Source organism: Cyprinus carpio, chromosome A7, assembly GCF_018340385.1.
Source record: "Cyprinus carpio isolate SPL01 chromosome A7, ASM1834038v1, whole genome shotgun sequence".
Lineage (NCBI taxonomy): Eukaryota > Metazoa > Chordata > Actinopteri > Cypriniformes > Cyprinidae > Cyprinus > Cyprinus carpio.
Window position 1 is genome coordinate 41,015,158 of NC_056578.1, and position 18,484 is coordinate 41,033,641.

The window sequence follows — 18,484 nt, forward strand, 5'->3', positions numbered from 1 at the left end:
CTGTTTTCTCAACATATTCATAATACTTTCTCTTTTGTCCCACTGAGTACACTGAGTAATAATTACACGCTTTATTTATTGTTTTTAATTTTCTTTGATGGATGCAAACCAAAAACAATATATAAATTATACATAATTAATGCTAAATCTGGTATCATTAAAATACAGCTTTACACAGAGTTAAAAAGACTCAAAACAATCAAATAATTAAATAAATAAATATTTCTCACATTTTCTTGTCACATTTATCATACTTTCTCTTTTTTCTCACTGAGTACATTTATTTATTAGTTTGTTCGTTCATTCGTTTGAATTTTATTTGATGGATGCAAACCAAAAGTATATTTATTAATTTAATTAATACATAATTACTGATAAATTTGGTATCATTAAAAGTTGTACACTGAGTTAAAAAAACCCATCACATTAATCAACTAACTAACTAATAAATAAATCAACAAATAATTATTACTCAATGCGCTCATTAGGACAAAGTATGATGAATATGAGTAAATAAAATGCAGGAAATAGAGGACGTCAGAGAAAGTGATTTTATAAGTGGAAGAAGGGAAAGGATGAAGTGGGAGGAACGGAAAGGAAGAAGAGAGAGAGAGAGAGAGTGGGAGACAGATCTGAGAGGTTAAAACCCTTCTGAAACACAGCAATCACTTTCCAAATACAGAGAGTTACACAAGCGGATCCATCAGATGCCCTCTGTGTGGGAGACAGATACTGAACACAACAGCAGCAGATCATGCCATGATTCAGGTGCTTCAGTGCACTGTGCTATGATGTGTCAATGCCCTTAATATTGTTTCTAAGTTAGGCGTTCATAGTTCATAGTTAGGCGTGTAATGATTCACTTTTTTTTCTTGGTGTATCGATTACAAATCCTGCTGATGCATATGCATCAGTCCTGGAACATGGATTTTTGAATCATGAATCATTTGTTTTTTGTCGAGAATCTATTTAAAATGTTAAAAATCGAATGAATCATGATTCGGTAAAATATCATTCAGTATTTAAAAACAATATATATAATATTGTTCAAGTAAAAAGCGGTGTTCTCATGGTCACAAAAATTGTTTATTTCCAGACTGAGAAATCTCATGGAAATAAAAAAAATTAAAAAATAAATAAAAATTAAAATGTAATATGGAACACTTCCCTAAGTGCCTAAATATTTAGAATTAGTTTGTATTTGAATATTTTCTGTTTCAATTTAAATTTTAGTTAAAGCTTAAGTAAATTGATTGTGTTGATATGTGCTTAAATATGCATATAGTATGTATATGTATACAGTTTTTATCATTTTTTAGTTTTAGTTTATTAATTTTTATTTCAGTTTTAGTTATTTTAGTACTCAAGTTAAATGAAATGAAATGAGAAATGCTGAAAAAATAGCAGATTTAAAAAAAAAAAGTTTTTTAAATATTTGATTTTATTTCAGTTCATTTGTTTTTATTGGTTTTGTGTTTTTTTGTTTTTGTTTTTGTTTTTGTTTTGTTTTTGTTAACTATAATTACCCTGGTATAAAAATGGGATCCTTCATGTGATTTTTAGCATTTTAAGTTGATTCTTGACCGAAACAACGATTCACAGAATAATAGGGAATTTTAAATGGCTATTTCCAGACCAAGACAACATGAAAATGGAAATAATTAAAAACTTTTTTCTCTTAAAAAAAAAAAAAAATGGAATATGGAATAATGGTTGTAATTTTAGTAGTTTTAGTTTAGTAGTTGTAATTTTAGTATAGTAACTTAGATTTAATTTTATTATAGTAATTTTATTGTATGTTTTTGTTTTTTTTTCAGCTCAAAAATATTTTATCGATACACTGCACTGTTTGTGCACACAGCCTGTATGTACATGGATTTTATGTGTTTACTTCAAGTTACTTGATGCAAAAACAATCTTAAAGGGATAGTTCACCCAAAAATCAATACACTGTCTGAACCGAGCCAGATAACGAACGAAACATTGACTCGTTCTCGAGTCAAGAACCGGTTTGCAATCATCGGTGATGGGTCATTTCTAAACCGGTTCTTTCGTGACAGTTTGATTCAATAAACCTTGCCGAAAACGGTTTTCACCAGTTCTTTTGTGCTCGAGTAATGACTTATTGGCGATGATTGCCCTTGATTCAAGCCTTCGGTTTACCACGCGCTCACATAAATATCAGTTCAGAATCATAAAACTTTTGTGTGTCAGTCTGAATCAAAGTATCAAAACCGGCGCGTCCAACAGAAACGGTTTCTTGACTCGAGAACGAGTCAATGTTTCGAAAATCTGCTCGGTGTCAGTGTTGTTTGAGTAAATGAAATACTCCGGGATATTGGTTTATTTGAACTCAGAGGGAGTGTCAGCCATGTTAAAGTTTAACAGCTTAAGTATTTGTGGATTAATGCTTATTGTTGACGCGAACCGTTTCAAAGCGATTCAGTTCGATTTGGTGAACTGTTCAAGAAGATCCGTTTACATTCGAGTGATTCGTTCGCGAACCGGATTGTGCTGTGAATGCTCATAACAGAAGAGAAGTCTAAAGTCGTAATATTTTTGGACCAAATGTAGTGTTTTTCGATGCTTCAAAAACCTGTCACTGTTTTTGTTACCTTTCTGGCGTGGACAGTATACGTACTATACATTCTCAATGGAGGGACAGAAAGCTCTCAGACTAAATCTAAAAATATCTTATACTGTGTTCCGAAGATGAACGGAGGTCTCACGGGTTTGGAACGACATGAGGGTGAGTCATTAATGACATAATTTTGATTTTTGGGTGAACTATCCCTTTAAGTCATTTGTTTTTTCCTTACCTAATACACATTAGGAGAAGCATTTACATAACCAATCAATGCACTTTAAAAAAAAATACAGAATCAAATCATTAACTGAACTCGAATTGAATCTCATTGTGAATTGCATCAAATTGAATTATTCTGAATTTGAAAAAATCTAATCAAAAACCTTTTGTTTGTATCAGTAAAGTAATGTGCCTGTGTGGAAGAAGAGGTTGTCGACTCCTGACAATCAGTTCATTCAATACGCTCTCCCATCATCTGTAAAACAATATAGTCTGATAATGAAAAGAAGAACGTGTGAATGACAAACCTGTTCCTCTTGCTCCAGAGGCACTTTGGGTTTGACTGCCAGTATGAGGTCAGGGGTCTCGCCCCAAAGCTCTGTAGGGTTTTCATAGATGTGCCTGTTTGCTTTCAGCCCCACGTTATCATACACATGCCTGACAGACAAACACATTCAAAGAGGAGAAACATTAGTTAAACAGAATAAATAAATGATAAAATTGAATAAATAATATATTACAACATCCAAAATACTACTTTACTTTCGAATTAAATAAAATGTTTGTGTTGTCTATTGTGCTTATAAATATGAAACCTTTCTAATTAAAGGGGTTGTGCATATTCTTGGTTACCATCGAAGTACACTTTACCATACCTTAATAAAAGTATTTATGTAAAAAATATATTTTAAAAGAATATACTTTAGTACGAATTACATGTGATTTTTCAGACACTACATGTTAATTGTAATGGATTTACAAAATGGATTGTAATTTAAATTTATGTCTATTGTCTTTTTGAAATATGGTTAAAGTACTGCTGAAAGTACTGACAAGCATTTATGATAAACTAAAATATACTTTAATATCATTTTTACTGAAACTAGTGTCATGTTCTTATTTGTAATTACACATTTAAAATAATTAAGTTGTGATTTAGTACATCTAAACATACTAACTTTATAGTGTACTACTGAATAACACTAAAGTTAAAATTATAATCAAGTACTTTACAGGTGTTTTAGTATGTTAGTCAACACATCAAAAGTAGTTGTTTAAAGCACAACAAAATATTATTAAAACAACAGATTTACAATGTATTTTAACTAAACGTTGATGTAAAATTGTAATTATTACAAAAATTTATTTTTTTTTTTTAAATTAAGAAACAGTCATAATTTGTTGTTGTTAACTAAAACTAAAATAATGAACAAAATGTTTTTTTTTTTTTTTTTTTTGTAAATTAAAATAAAGCTAAAGTAAAAGAAAATATCCTGTAAATATTAGAGGAAAACTTAAAATTAACTTTAAAATGTAGTAGATTTAGTAATTAAACTTTTAAAAATAGTAGTTTTAATCATTTTAGTGTAAAAAATAAATAAAATAAATAAATGTTGGCTTGGCACCTAACTGGAATAAAATAAGATGAAATACTAAAATTAATAAAGATAAAATAAAAATAAATTAAAGACAAATATATTAAAAAAAATAAAATAAAAAAAAAAACTACTTACACATGCCAAGTGAAAATAAAATAATAAAACCTACTTCAAAATGCTAATAAAAACTATAATAACATATAAATAATAGAAAAATAACACTGTTGCAGAAAGGTCATTTTGAACCCCGATTTAATCTGTTTGTTATGGAGTAAACAGTTCAGATTTAAAAGTGAAATCAGAAGCGGACCAACAGAACAGACAGAACTGCATACCCTTCAATCATGTCCTGGTACGGAGGGTGTTCCTCTAGCGAGTAGCTCCGTGTGACAGAGACGGGGGTGACTTCAGGACTCTGGCTCTTCATGCTGTCCTGCAGGGACGTCGCCCGTAAGAGAGGCAGGCTGGGTGGGGAGAGGAGCGAATCTGTTTCCATGGGCTCTGGAAATACCATCTGCTCTCCAAGAAGCTCCTGCTTTAGAGTTTCACTGTCTGACGTCTTATTTTCAATCTCTTTCTTCTCCTCTTTCTCTCCTCTGCCGCCATCAACCTCAACTTCTTCATCGTCATCCAGAACCCAGGCCTCGCCTGACTGTCCCTCTCCAGATTTGCTCTCCGCGTCCTGGATGGCCTTGTGGTAAAGCTCAGAGAAACTCCTGAACTCAGACAAGCACAAGAACAACGGGAAAAGAAAGTGAAGAACAACAAACAAAGTTAGAGCTCATTTATTTCAGCGTACGCATTTCACTGTTAGTCATGGATGAGAAGATCAATGCTGCTATTTTGGTTTTCTTTTTTGAAGTGTATTATATAATCAAAGACTTACATAAATCATGCTGAGTAAGTCGCTGTATATAGGATTTGAAAAAAATGCAGTTTTAACCCATGATCTGTGTGTGTGTGTGTGTGTGTGTGTGTGTGTTGGTTTGGATCAATAAGCATTATCAGCGTTGAATGACATTTGACCAGCTGGTGAAACACTGACTAAAACATGTTCATGTCAATAGAATGAGGTCTGTCCTTCAGTTATTTGCTCCCAGCCCCTCTCTATCCATCTGTTTCCCTCCCTAGGGAGCAATATGTAACAAAATATACAATACAAATACATAGGTACAAATATATATAGATAGATGAGGCATTATAATAATTGTTTATATTGTCAGCCTAATTATTTTCACTAACATTCAGAAGCTTAGGGTCTTTAAATAAATGAATAAATGAAACGTTTTTGGAATTGAACTGCTCAGAAATAACAGTAAATACATTTATAATGTTACAAAAGATTCTATTCAAATAATCCTTAAATATATATCACAGTTTCCACAAAAATATGAAGCATAAAAAACTGGTTTCAACATTGACAATAATAAGAAATATTAATAACTTAGCAGTAAATCAGCATATTAGAATGATTTCTGAAGGATCATGGGACACTGAAGACTGGAGTAATGATGCTGAAAATTAAGCTGTGATCACAGAAATAAATATAATTTTACAATATATTCACATAGGATGCAGTTCTTTGAAATCGTAATAATTTTTCAAAGAATTACTGTTTTACTGTATTTTTGATCGAAAAAATTCAGCCTTGGTTTATGGAATCTTGTTTCCGCCACGGGATAAAAAAAAATTATAAAGGTAATTGCAGCTTTTTATCTCACAATTTTACATTTCTGAGAAAAAAAGAAGACAGATTTGTGAAATATAAGAAAAAAATAAAAAAATCAAAATTGTGATATAAAAAGTCATATTACCATTTTTTTTATTCTGTGGCGGAAAAATAAGTAAAAAAATGTACAAAAAAAAAATGAATTATGACATGTAAACTGAGAATTCTAAGAAAAAAAGTTTGAAGTGCAAGATTTAAACTCAGAATTCTGAGGGAAAAGTCAGAATCCTGAGTTTATATCTCGCAATTCTGTGTTTATATCTTGCAATTCTGAATTGTGAAGTAAAAAGTCGCAATTACCTTTTTTATTCGGAGAAATTCCCAAAAATTAGATTTCATTTGGGGGAGTTTTTTTTCAAAAACGTAAAAAAAAAAAAATAATAATATCCTTATCAACCTTAAACTTTTTAGCGGTGGTTTTAAACGGGATACACATTATATTTACCATTATTAATTACATTATCAACAGTACTCCATCCTCCGCTCCCTGCTTACTATCAACTTGTCAGCCCATTTTTCTCTCAAAATCACTGCAGTGTAATGGATTCTTTACCTCATCCCTCCATTTTATCCACCTTCCTTCACACACAAATAACCCGTCACCTCTATTACCTGCGTGGTTTTCCGTTTTCATCTGGAGGAATGACTGTGATGTGGATCTTTTGAGCCGTGCGGAGGAGTCGGCTCCGCTCTTCCAGGCTGAGGTGCACCAGGACCTGCCCACAGAGACGAACCACACGAGCCCCCAGCTGCAGCCCACCGCTCTCCGCGTATCCGAACCGCTGGAGCTCCGTTACAAAGCCTTCCTCGCTCATCAGGAAGCCCGGCTGACCGACACCGTCCCGCAGGGGAATGACCTCACGTGCCTCACAGCCTCGAGTCACCAGCTACGGGGTAGTACAGGAGCATCATGTTAAAACAGCATACAGCATGTCATAAAGAGATCCAAGTCGTAATCCTGTAAAGCCTGCTATCTGAAATAGTAGTCAGAAATTTTTGTTTTAATTTTTATATACTTCAGTATATATAAAACATTTTTTTTAATGGAACAGATTATTGATCTGTAAAGCCTGCTATCTGAAATAGTAGATATTTATATATATATATATATATATATATATTATCTTCAGTATATATAAAACATTTTTTTTAATGGAACAGATTATTATGCTTAGTTTTATGATCAAAACATATAATGCAATGCAATACATTGATGATGATGAACAAATAAACGTTCCTCAAAAGCCTGATGATCATATTTGATACTCAAATTTTAACAGATTTTTCTACATAATGATTTCTGGATAATCAAGTAAACCTAAGCTGCTTTAGTCCAGTAAGTGTTTATACTGAAATATTGATAACAATATCAAAGTTATTCTTACGTTTACCTTATGAAAATCAGATTTCACAGCAGAAAGACACATGAATCATGAGCTGAAGGTGGACATTTGTACAATTATTAAAAAGGCCTTACTTGTTAAAAAAGTCAGTCGGATGACAGAAGTAGTAGATTGTGTACAACAGGCTCAGCAAAGTTTTGATTATGTTAATGATTTAGAGGCCTTAATAATTTGAGTAACAAATACGATACTGTAGGCTTTACAGGTTTAAATTCAAGAGGAGTGAAGGGAGGATTTTCTGCAAACAAGGCAAATATGATAAGCTTGCATTAGATGTTTTAATTATAAAGAAATAACTTCAGTATAAATCAATAACAGTGTCTGGGGAAATTCACTAAAAATGAACTGCATCTGAATTGTTTTTACCACTTTTATGATGTATAAAATGTCCTGAAAAAAAAAAAACTTTATGTTACCCATGTAACACCCATTTCTCTACAACAGAGCGACAGAGCGAGGAACATTCCATGAATGTGCAAAAATCACACCTTTAGGGGTACAACAGATTGTTGTTTTTTTATGTATTTGATTTTACATACAAACCCGATTCCAAAAAAGTTGGGACACTGTACAAATTGTGAGTAAAAAAGGAATGGAATAATTTACAAATCTCATAAACTTATATTTTATTCACAAAACAATATAGATAACATATCAAATGTTTTAAAATGTCATGCCAAATATTGGCTCATTTTGGATTTCATGAGGGCTACACATTCCAAAAAAGTTGGGACAGGTAGCAATAAGAGGCCGGAAAAGTTAAATGTACATATAAGGAACAGCTGGAGGACCAATTTAAAACTTCTTAGGTCAATTGGCAACATGAGTATAAAAAGAGCTTCTCAGAGAGGCAGAGTCTATCAGAAGTCAAGATGGGCAGAGGATCACCAATTCCCCCAATGCTGCGGCGAAAAATAGTGGAGCAATATCAGAAAGGAGTTTCTCAGAGAAAAATTGCAAAGAGTTGAAGTTATCATCATCTACAGTGCATAATATCATCCAAAGATTCAGAGAATCTGGAACAATCTCTGTGCGTAAGGGTCAAGGCCGGAAAACCATACTAGATGCCTGTGATCTTCGGGCCCTTAGACGGCACTGCATCACATTCAGGAATGCTACTGTGATGGAAATCACAGCATGGGCTCAGGAATACTTCCAGAAAACATTGTCGGTGAACACAATCCACTGTGCCATTCACCGTTGCCAGCTAAAACTCTATAGGTCAAAAAAGAAGCCATATCTAAACATGATCCTGAAGCGCAGGCGTTTTCTCTGGGCCAAGGCTCATATAAAATGGACTGTGGCAAAGAGGAAAACTGTCCTGTGGTCAGACGAATCAAAATTTGAAGTTCTTTTTGGAAAACTGGGACGCCATGTCATCCAGACTAAAGAGGACAAGGACAACCCAAGTTGTTATCAGCGCTTAGTTCAGAAGCCTGCATCTCTGATGGTATGGGGTTGCGTGAGTGCGTGTGGCATGGGCAGCTTACACAACTGGAAAGGCACCATCAATGCTGAAAGGTATATCCAAGTTCTAGAACAACATATGCTCCCATCCAGACGTCGTCTCTTTCAGGGAAGACCTTGCATTTTCCAACATTTCAATGTCAGACCAAATACTGCATCAATTACAACATCATGGCTGCGTAGATGAAGGTTCCGGGTACTGAAATGGCCAGCCTGCAGTCCAGATCTTTCACCCATAGAAAACATTTGGCGCATCATAAAGAGGAAGATGTGACAAAGAAGACCTAAGACAGCTGAGCAACTAGAAGCCTGTATTAGACAAGAATGGGACAACATTCCTATTCCTAAACTTGAGCAACTTGTCTCCTCAAGAAGAGGGGATGCCATACAGTGGTAAACATGGCCTTGTTCCAACTTTTTTGAGATGTGTTGATGCCATGAAATTTAAAATCAACTTATTTTTTCCTTAAATTTATACATTTTCTCAGTTTAAACATTTGATATGTCATCTATGTTGTATTCTGAATAAAATATTGAAATTTGAAACTTCCACATCATTGCATTCTGTTTTTCTTCACAATTTGTACAGTGTCCCAACATTTTTGGAATCGGGTTTGTACTTGAATGGTGGCTGAGACTGTGCTTTCAGGACCATGGACAGATCTCATACTAGAATCATTGGCTTAAAGTAATTTAATAGCTAAAAACTTTCATAAACCGGTACATATCAGTAGAAAAGGCTTTGGCCATTCTGGAAAGGTTTGAACAGTCTTTCCACACTTTAGACAGGACGCAAATTTGCAAATGAAATTTCACTAATTCCCATGACTCCTAATGATATATTGAGGTCTTATGAAGCGAAACGATCAGTCTATGCAAGCAACTGAACATTATTTACAACATTATTACCTGTAATCCAGAGCCTCAAGCAAACGTGGAAGTCTGATTCTTTTCCGCAAACAGGTTCTTTTGGACAATTTGTTTCAAATAACTTGTGCAAATAACTGATTCACCAGTTTGTTTATGTAAACATGCAATGGTGTAACGTATGCACAATTACAATACTAAAACACCCAATATTGATGTTAAACATGGATGTTTTATGTGTCTAAAACATATAAACTTGTCTTCATCAGCTCACCTTTATTTACGTTTACTCATGTGCATATTAGTGGCTCATCTGCCTTCGGTCCGACTTAAACTGTTTCCTCAGTTCAGTGACTGTTGGAGGAACTGGAGCGCTGAATCAGTTCATTCATCAGAGGATCAGATACACCGCTGTTATGGGTCCTTTTGAGTCGGTGTGACTGTCAGGTGTCCGAAAGTGAGTTTTGACAGAGTAACTTGTAGAACTGTGCTGCTCGAGCCGCAAACTGATTCAGACGGTTCAATGCGATTTGGTGAACTGGTTTATCCAGTTCACTAAAAAGAACCGGTTCAAAAGAATGATTCGTTTGTGAACCTGACATCGCTGAGGACTGTTTGCCTGAGGCTCTGGATTACAGGTAATAATGTTGTAAATAATGTTCAGTTTCTTGCACAAACTGATCATTTCGCTTCTTAAGACCTCAATATATTGTCGGGAGATCCAGGTATTAATTTTGTCTTGCCTGTATATGTTTTTTTTTTTTGACTATCGGTAGTGACGGTAGTCGTTGACTTGCATTTTATGAATCACCAAGAACCAGGGTTTCAGCTAAAAATCTTCTTTACTGTTCTACTGAAGAAAAAATCTTGGATGGCCTGAGGATGAGTAAATTAACAGCAATTTTTATTTTTTGGATGAAATATTCCTTTAAGTACAAACAAACAAAAAGTTACACGTTCTATTAAACATGACATTTGAAGAAGAAAGACTGAAATAGTGGTTTCTTGTAAAATGTACACAATATTTTCACATATACATTAAATCTCACCTCCAGCCTTTGGACAACCTCCTTAATATCCTCAACTTGGCTTTCCGACGTCGTGACAGTCACTGCCTCGCCTCTCTCATAGAAGATATCTAGCGAAGGGCCACCCTGAGCTCCAGGCTCGGTCACAGCCTTCCAGCCGATCACATCGCGGCAGCTGCAGTTAAATATGACGGTTCGCGTGGATCGCTCTATGAGCACGACCGACTCCGCAGACACACCGAGCAGACAGGACAGGCTCAGACCGTTGTTCTCGCCACCCTGAACGACGGTGACGGCCCACACTAAAGCACCTGCGCTGTGAAGCTCTGCACCTTTCGCTCCCTTCAGCTTCTCTTTGCGCTTCCCGCCCAGCGACAGCAAGGGGAATTTGGTGGAAGAATCAATGGGCGTTGTGGTGACATAGTTTTCCGCCAGGTCTTTCAGGTACTCCTGCCGCGTACGTGTGGCCATAGAGCGAAATTTCTCTGATTTCTCTGCCGCATTCTCTGCGTTAATGGCTTTGGCGAGGAGAAAGTCCCGGAAGGCAGGAGAACGTGGGAAGCGTGCACCTTTAGGGAAGAGAGGACCAAAGAGAGGGATGTCCTTGGAACGAGTTACTGCAACTCTGAGAAGGGTGGAGATAAAGACACGTATTATTTTATTTACAACATTTTATTGAAATTTTTATTTGAAACGTTTTCTTTTCCTTCAGCGCTTTTTGTCTGCTCTCTTACCTGTAATAGGTGTTTTCGGTGCAGGGCTCATGTACTCGGACAATGATGAACACATGCTGAAAGTGAGAACGGATGGCCTTGGGGGTGAAGGGTAAAGCACCTGGCTCCTGGAAGACTATAGTGATGATATCATTCCCTATATGTCTCTTCCTCAGTAACTAAAAGAGAGATAGAGAAAAACTATTCTAAATGCATTGACTTAAATGAAAAGTGCAGTATACTGAAGCCATCGGACCCTTGTGAAAAAGTGTGCATAATTCTACTGAATGTGCATTTGTAGTGTTTTTAAATCTAAAAAGTGTGTGCATATATATATATATATATATTTTATATATATATATATATATATATATATATATATATATATATATATATATATATATAAACTGTACTTGAATATAATATTAATGAAATAAAAAGCCACTTAAGTGACCTAAAAATAGACTGTTTTTTAACACACTCGCAGTAAGTACACTTTTAAAGCACTTTTAATAATGTCTACTTAAAAGTCAAATTAAAAGACTAACATACTAAAGAACATGCAAAGTAGGCCTACTATTATATTTTTAACTGTACTGTGTTGTTCCATATTAAAATTAGTTAATACATTTTTAAATGTACTAAATTGCAGCTTCATCATCACAAATGTGTAAATACAAATATATTTAAATACATAACATACAAGATTTATTAAAATGAGATTAAAGTATATTTTATTTATTATACATGCTTGTCAGTACATTCAGCAGTGCTTTAGCCATATTTCATAGACAACAGAGTTATGAAATTACATGTAAATATGTACTTAAGTGATACTTAAGCTGGTCAAAAAAGCAGCCTAGCGTTCAGTTACTGCATTCAATATACAATTTAACTTTAATAAATTTCCATTTCATTCTAATTAACATGCAATTATGAGCCTGAAAAACATGACATTCAGTTACACTTAAGTATATTCTTTTAAAGTACACTATTTCTGCAATAATTATATATCTTTTGCACAAGGGGAGACACCAGGAGATTTGCACATGCAAATGAGATCCCAATACATATCCTACTGCTGATTCATATCATTGTGCTATTGATATACTGTAAGTAGTGCTCGGTGTTAATGGGACGTTCTAGGGTTGTGTGTAGATTACCTGTTGTGTATTGTTGGCTGTGTATGGAAGCATGGTGGAGACATGGAACATAACCTCGTAATCCTGGTAGCGAGTATACAGTGAGTGTGTACCAGTGGAGTCAGCTGCAAATAAACACATAAACACTACTATCACACACCCAATCAAAATCTGTTATTGTCACTATCTGAACAGTTTTCTTTCTATTTTCTGCATATACACTGTTGTTCAAAAGATTTTTTAAATGTTTTTGAAGGAAGTCTCTTATGCTCACCAAGTCTGCATTTGTTTAATCAAAAATACAGTAAAAACAGAAATATTGTGAAATATTATTAGAATTTTAAATAAGAGCTTTCTGTTTAAATATATTGTAAAATGTCATTTATTCCTGTGGACAAAATATAAACACCAAGTTTAGTGCAAAAAATGGAAATTTACATTTATTTTTTTCATGGAACAATTATAAAAAAGAAAACGTAAACAATATTTTAATTACATACTACTTACATACAACACATACAATAACACTAATACTATTGTACTATGGTCCAATTGTATGAAGACTGACTGCATGCTGAGTTTTGGTCTCACTTTTGGTGTCTAGTTGAGCTCTGTATTTCTCCCAGCCCTTGAGTCGTACTCGCTCTCCAAGAAGGTCCAGAAACTCATCGAACTCTGGTCCGGCGCTCTCATTGTTATACATGTCCTCTTCAGTACTCTGTCCTGCTCTGCAGTACATAATGCCCACCTTATGCTGGAAATTCAACTTTACATACACATAAAACACACATTAACAAGGATGAAATTACAGTAACTTCTCCAACTTGAGATTTACACGCACAACATCATTCTTCCTCATTTTGTCATTAAGCCAGTTTCACACTGTATGCACATTGAATGCACAAGTGTAGGTGCAGTAACAGCATTACTGCAAAAGTATATATGCTTCTACAAGTTATATACATTTAAATTTTACAGTCTGATTGGAAATGCATTTACATTTATCTATTTGTCAGTGCATTTATCAGATGCATTTATCATTCACTTTGCAAAAGCAATTCATCATAGAGTCAACTAGTTCATAGAGTCATAGAGTCAACCAGGATCATTAGACTACTAAAATAGGAAGCAAGGCAGAGAAGAGGAGAAATGCATTGAGGAACAGCACTTGTCAAGCCAGTTCATGTGACTTTGTGTTTGGAATAGAAGTTGCAACAACTCTTTCTCTCTCTATATATATTCACAATATAATATTTAAAGATGTCTGTTGCATCACTATTTCTAGCAGCCTATCAGTAACTTGTAAACACAAGCTATCAGAACTACAGAAAGCAGCTCAACATAACATCTCTTACCCCCTGCTCGTCCAGTTTAAGGAGCGTGTCTCTGACTTTAGGGGACGTGGAGGCTAGTCTGAGGCAATGTAGGTTGAGATCGGGCAAAATAAACTCCAGCAGTCTCTTGGGCGAAAGGCCGCGTGGCGTGGTGTGGCGCGCTGCGGAGGGAACGGACTCCTCCAGGATCGAACCTCTCAGGGTCTTCAGCTGCAGGAAAACAGCAGGGACCAATCAATTAATGAGTGGAAAAGACATAATGTAGACTTAAAGCGGTCATATCATATATTTATTTTTATATTTTTTTTTTCCTGATGTCGCTAATGTAACATACAGTATATTGATTTACAAGCTATCAGAATCACATTGATTTACAAGTCAGAATTTCATCTTACTTTTAGACCAAATAAAGCAGGTGCACCAAATTCTATCATGAGAACTATTGGAAGATTTTAGCATGGTAATGGATATGACAATGTTAATGTATGTGGTCTTGGCGGAATAGATCTGCTACGCTGCTGCTGCTGTTGGTTATTGCTGTATGTGTAGATTATTGCTCCTGCCGCAAGTACAGAAACTTGCTACTGCCAATACATAAGCCGATATGGTGCTGTGAGTATTTAAGTGATACTGCTTATGCTGATATGTCATGTTGTGTGTATTTTAGAAGTTCTGTTGATGTGGAGCTGGGGAAGGTGGGGGGTTTCAGAGGAACTCTGAAAGCATGCTGCAATGTTCAAGCGACTGCTAATCAGCCATTTAAATGTTAAGCAGCAAGCTCATTGGCTGCGTATGCAACGGGAACCAATCAGCTTGTGACAAGTCATTGAGTGCTAAGAATATCATCAGTTACATTAAGCACACATTGCCTCTGTCATCTACAGTTTCATGACAGAACTTGATATTTATTTATTTTATTTTGTTTTTTTTCTCAGTTTGGGCCTCTGAATAAATAGAGGTAGTTTTTAATCCTCTTTCAGCTTTATATTCTTTTATAATATAAGAACCATAAAAGTCTGATTTATCAATTATGATCCTCGACAAAAACACTTTTGTAAAATATTTTGCCTACCAATGTAATGTAATGTTGCATTCATAAATATATTAATGCAATTAATATTGATTAATAATGTAATGTTCTAATTTTGATTTTAAAAAAAAATTATAAAATGAAAAGTGCCATTTGTATAAAAACATTCTTGTGATCATCTCTGATTCATTTAAATCAAAATCAAAAGCAGGGAGTGGGTGGAAAATTGTCTTATTTCTGACCTGTAACATGTAAAGCATTATAAGTGGACCTCAAGAAAAAAAAATAAAAATGCTTAAAAATATTAGATAACTCCTTTGAATTAATGAGTGAAAATGTTTCAAAATCTTCTTCAATGACTTCTGTGTGTGAGAGAGTGTTGTATTTACTTCAGTGGTCCTGAAAATGATTCTGTAGTTGTACTGGGACCCACTTGATCCCTCTTTTTCCTCCCTGCGGAAACTGACGGCCACTGGCCCCAAACGCTCGTCCATGCCAAAGAAATTCTGATGGTCTGGAATAAAAGATTGAAATGAAAATTTTAACAATTCATACAAAATGCTATAAATGAATAAATGTGAAAACGAGAAACACTAGAATACTGAACACTAGAAAAAGAGGAGCTATGATTGTGTAACCTTTAACGGCTCATGACTGAGATGAACAAACCAGCATTAAGGGTAAACCACTGTCCAAAATGTATGATAGTGTCAAGAGTCTGGGTCAGTTTTGTTCCACCTGTATTATGAGCTTAACATCCAAAGGGTTTTTTTTTTTCCTCTCAACATTTGCAACTCTACAAACAGCAAATTATTGGGATGCTTGGACATCAGAGTATCAATGTATAAACTTCATTTAACTTCATAGCACAGCCCTTTTCAGAGCTCAAGACAGAGAGACAGACGAACAGTAAAAAAACTAAAAAAAACTAAAATAAAAAATTATAATATATTCTTTAGATTTAGATTTCAGAGGCAACTATTACTATTTTTAGTAATTTTAGTAACTATTTTTTCTAGTAATTGTGATGATGTGTAGTTTAAAAAGATTTTAATTCATAAAATATGTTGTAAATAAAATGATTATGTAATTTTGCGCATTGCATGCTCTGCAATCTTACCCTGGCATTTGAGAAATCTGAAGTCTGATTATACTTTGAAGTGCAGAATGAGTCATCAAAACTGCTGATCTGTACTCTCTGCATCCCTAGTTTGAGAACCACTCCGGTAACGTATACATTGTCTAAAAAAAGTTACTTTTTAATTATGATAAAATATGATTATATGTCATAAATAAAAAAGGCAGGACAGAGTGCCCCTCGTCCCATCTAACTAAAGGCACTGCTTGCTCATCTGGACAGACAGTTTCCCTGATTACTGCAGACACAAAAGTATATCGTTTTAACTTGAAAAGTATCTCAATATTTTTTTTTTATTTTTTTTTTGTCTGTGGATAACAAAAACAAGTCTAAAATGAAATGTTAGGGACTGACAGCCTTCTTCTGAACAACTCACAGCACTGAATGTGAATGGTGACTGTTGCTCCATCTGTTGTACTGTTGTGGGTGAATTTGCATTTTGTTAAGACCAACACATATTTTGTGTTAAAAGGCCATTTGAATGTCATTCACAAAACTTCTTCTGCACTTCATTTGATGCAAATGGGCCTTTACAGTCAGAAAATTTGGTCTTAGAAGATGCAGAACAAGAAGAAATACAAAAACATGTGTTGGTTTACATAGGTGTTGTGTAAACATTGGTCTAACAAAGTCAATAAAATACAGAAAAAAAATGTGCAAATATTGCATCTTTAGGAGTATGAGAGCTTGTCACAGAGGCTTAAAGGGACCACTTTGTACCTTATCTACCATTAAAAGGTACATATTAGTACAGTAACACAGTATGTAGAAGTAACCCTTAAGGTACTACTATAAACCTTTAAGGTGCACATTAGTTCCTCAGAGTAATAGTAGAGTAGTGTACAGTATGTAGTAGTACCCCTTAAGGTACTTCCATGAACCTTTTAGAGGTAAAAAAAAAACAACAACAAGTACCTTGGAATAATACTCTATATAGTAGTAGCCCATAAGGGAGTGGTTCTCAACTTCAGTCCTCGTGACCCACTGCTCAGCACATTTCGTATGTCTTCCTTATTTAATGGACCTATTTAGATCATCAGCTTGTAAGGAAAGAGCTCCATGAACTGAAGAGGCTGTTTACAGCCAAAGTATACTTCCTGTTTTTACGTGCACATGCACAATTGTACCCAACTACGCATAGCCTTCAAAGTATAGCCCATTTAAGGTGTATGCAAATGCAAGCGGTCTACACATGCACTCTAGAAAGCTTCATCTTTGTGTCTGCACTATTTTTCTCCAGAAGTTATGATCGATATAACTGTCTTTGTACACTTTTAAACTAAAGTTGCTGCTCTCTCTCTCATAACCCCCTCAGACGAGCGCTCGTCAATGTGGCCATGTGTTGTTGTTGCAGTCTCCACTATTTTGTTGTTGTTTCACCACTTTAGTTTATTTTTCTACTGTAAAATAATGGCCTGGGCTAATGCGGCCAACTTGTGGAACAAGCGAGTAGTGCAAAACCAAGTTAATGCGCACGTGTGACAAAGTACGCACGGTTACAAAAAACAGATGGTATTTATACAGTATGCGCGTACTATTCTGATGACAAAATCTGCATCACACGCAATGTATGTGGACCCAAGTTTAAGCGTAAAAACCTAAGTACACTTTAGCCTTTACACAACATTATTTTCAACTAAAAACAGAAAACATTTTTTTATTTTGGCCGTTCATTTACATGACAACTGCGTTTTGGAGGCCTGAAAAAACAAACTTTTGAAAACAACTTTTCAAAGTACATGCTTTTGAAAATGATACCATCTCTGTGTAAACTATGAAAACGTGAATTTGTGAAAATGGTGACATAATTCGCATGCATTTTACATGTTCAGACTATAGGAATGCGTATGTGCGCAGATGTATAGTGTTTCTTTACAAAGTGGCATGCATAATACTGCGTGTTTAGTTGTTTTCATGGATCTTCCTTATTTAATGCACTTGATGCAGATCAGCAGCTCGTAAGGAGAGAACTGAACTGAACTGAGGATGCGTTTACACTTGGCATTAACATGTGATCACCGTGATCTGATCAAGCAGATTGGATCATCAGTCAATCAGGACACGGCGCATTTACACTTGGCAACATCAAGTGACTTCTCTATCTGGATAACCGAGCGGATCTCTCTTTCCCGAGCAATATTTAAATAACATTCCGATCAGAAGCACGTTTACACTTGTCTTTTCAATGTGTATGTGGACAACATCCGGATACAGGTCGCATTATAATGCCACCTGTAAATGCAACCTGAGTGTGTCATACAAGAAAGACACACAAAATGTGAGGAGCTGTGGGTCCTGAGAATTGGAGTTGAGAACCACTGCCTTAAGGTCCCTTTAAGGTGCCTATGAGTACCTTAGAGTAGTAATACTTTATGTTTTAGTACCCCTTAAGGCATGCGTGCCCAATCCTGTTTAGTTCAGTTCCAACCGTCCTCCATCACACCTGTC

General features: G+C 35.1%; 1 protein-coding gene across 7 annotated transcripts in view; it reads right to left on the reverse strand.

The window, feature by feature from the left end:
- The window catches only part of LOC109065430 (signal-induced proliferation-associated protein 1-like), a 54,728-nt gene that overhangs the window by 13,382 nt on the left and 22,862 nt on the right, over positions 1-18,484 (reverse strand). For all 7 annotated transcript variants that reach the window (XR_006160520.1, XR_006160518.1, XR_006160516.1 and 4 more), the window contains 9 exons: positions 15,288-15,412; positions 13,890-14,078; positions 13,126-13,300; positions 12,556-12,659; positions 11,414-11,571; positions 10,701-11,304; positions 6,527-6,801; positions 4,521-4,901; positions 3,115-3,244 (listed from right to left, as the gene is read on the reverse strand). Coding sequence is in view for 2 of the 7 variants with exons in the window: in XM_042761197.1 (XP_042617131.1) it covers positions 3,115-3,244; positions 4,521-4,901; positions 6,527-6,801; positions 10,701-11,304; positions 11,414-11,571; positions 12,556-12,659; positions 13,126-13,300; positions 13,890-14,078; positions 15,288-15,412 (2,141 nt within the window). In the remaining 5 variants the exon portion in view is untranslated. The remainder of the gene's footprint in view (positions 1-3,114; positions 3,245-4,520; positions 4,902-6,526; positions 6,802-10,700; positions 11,305-11,413; positions 11,572-12,555; positions 12,660-13,125; positions 13,301-13,889; positions 14,079-15,287; positions 15,413-18,484) is intronic.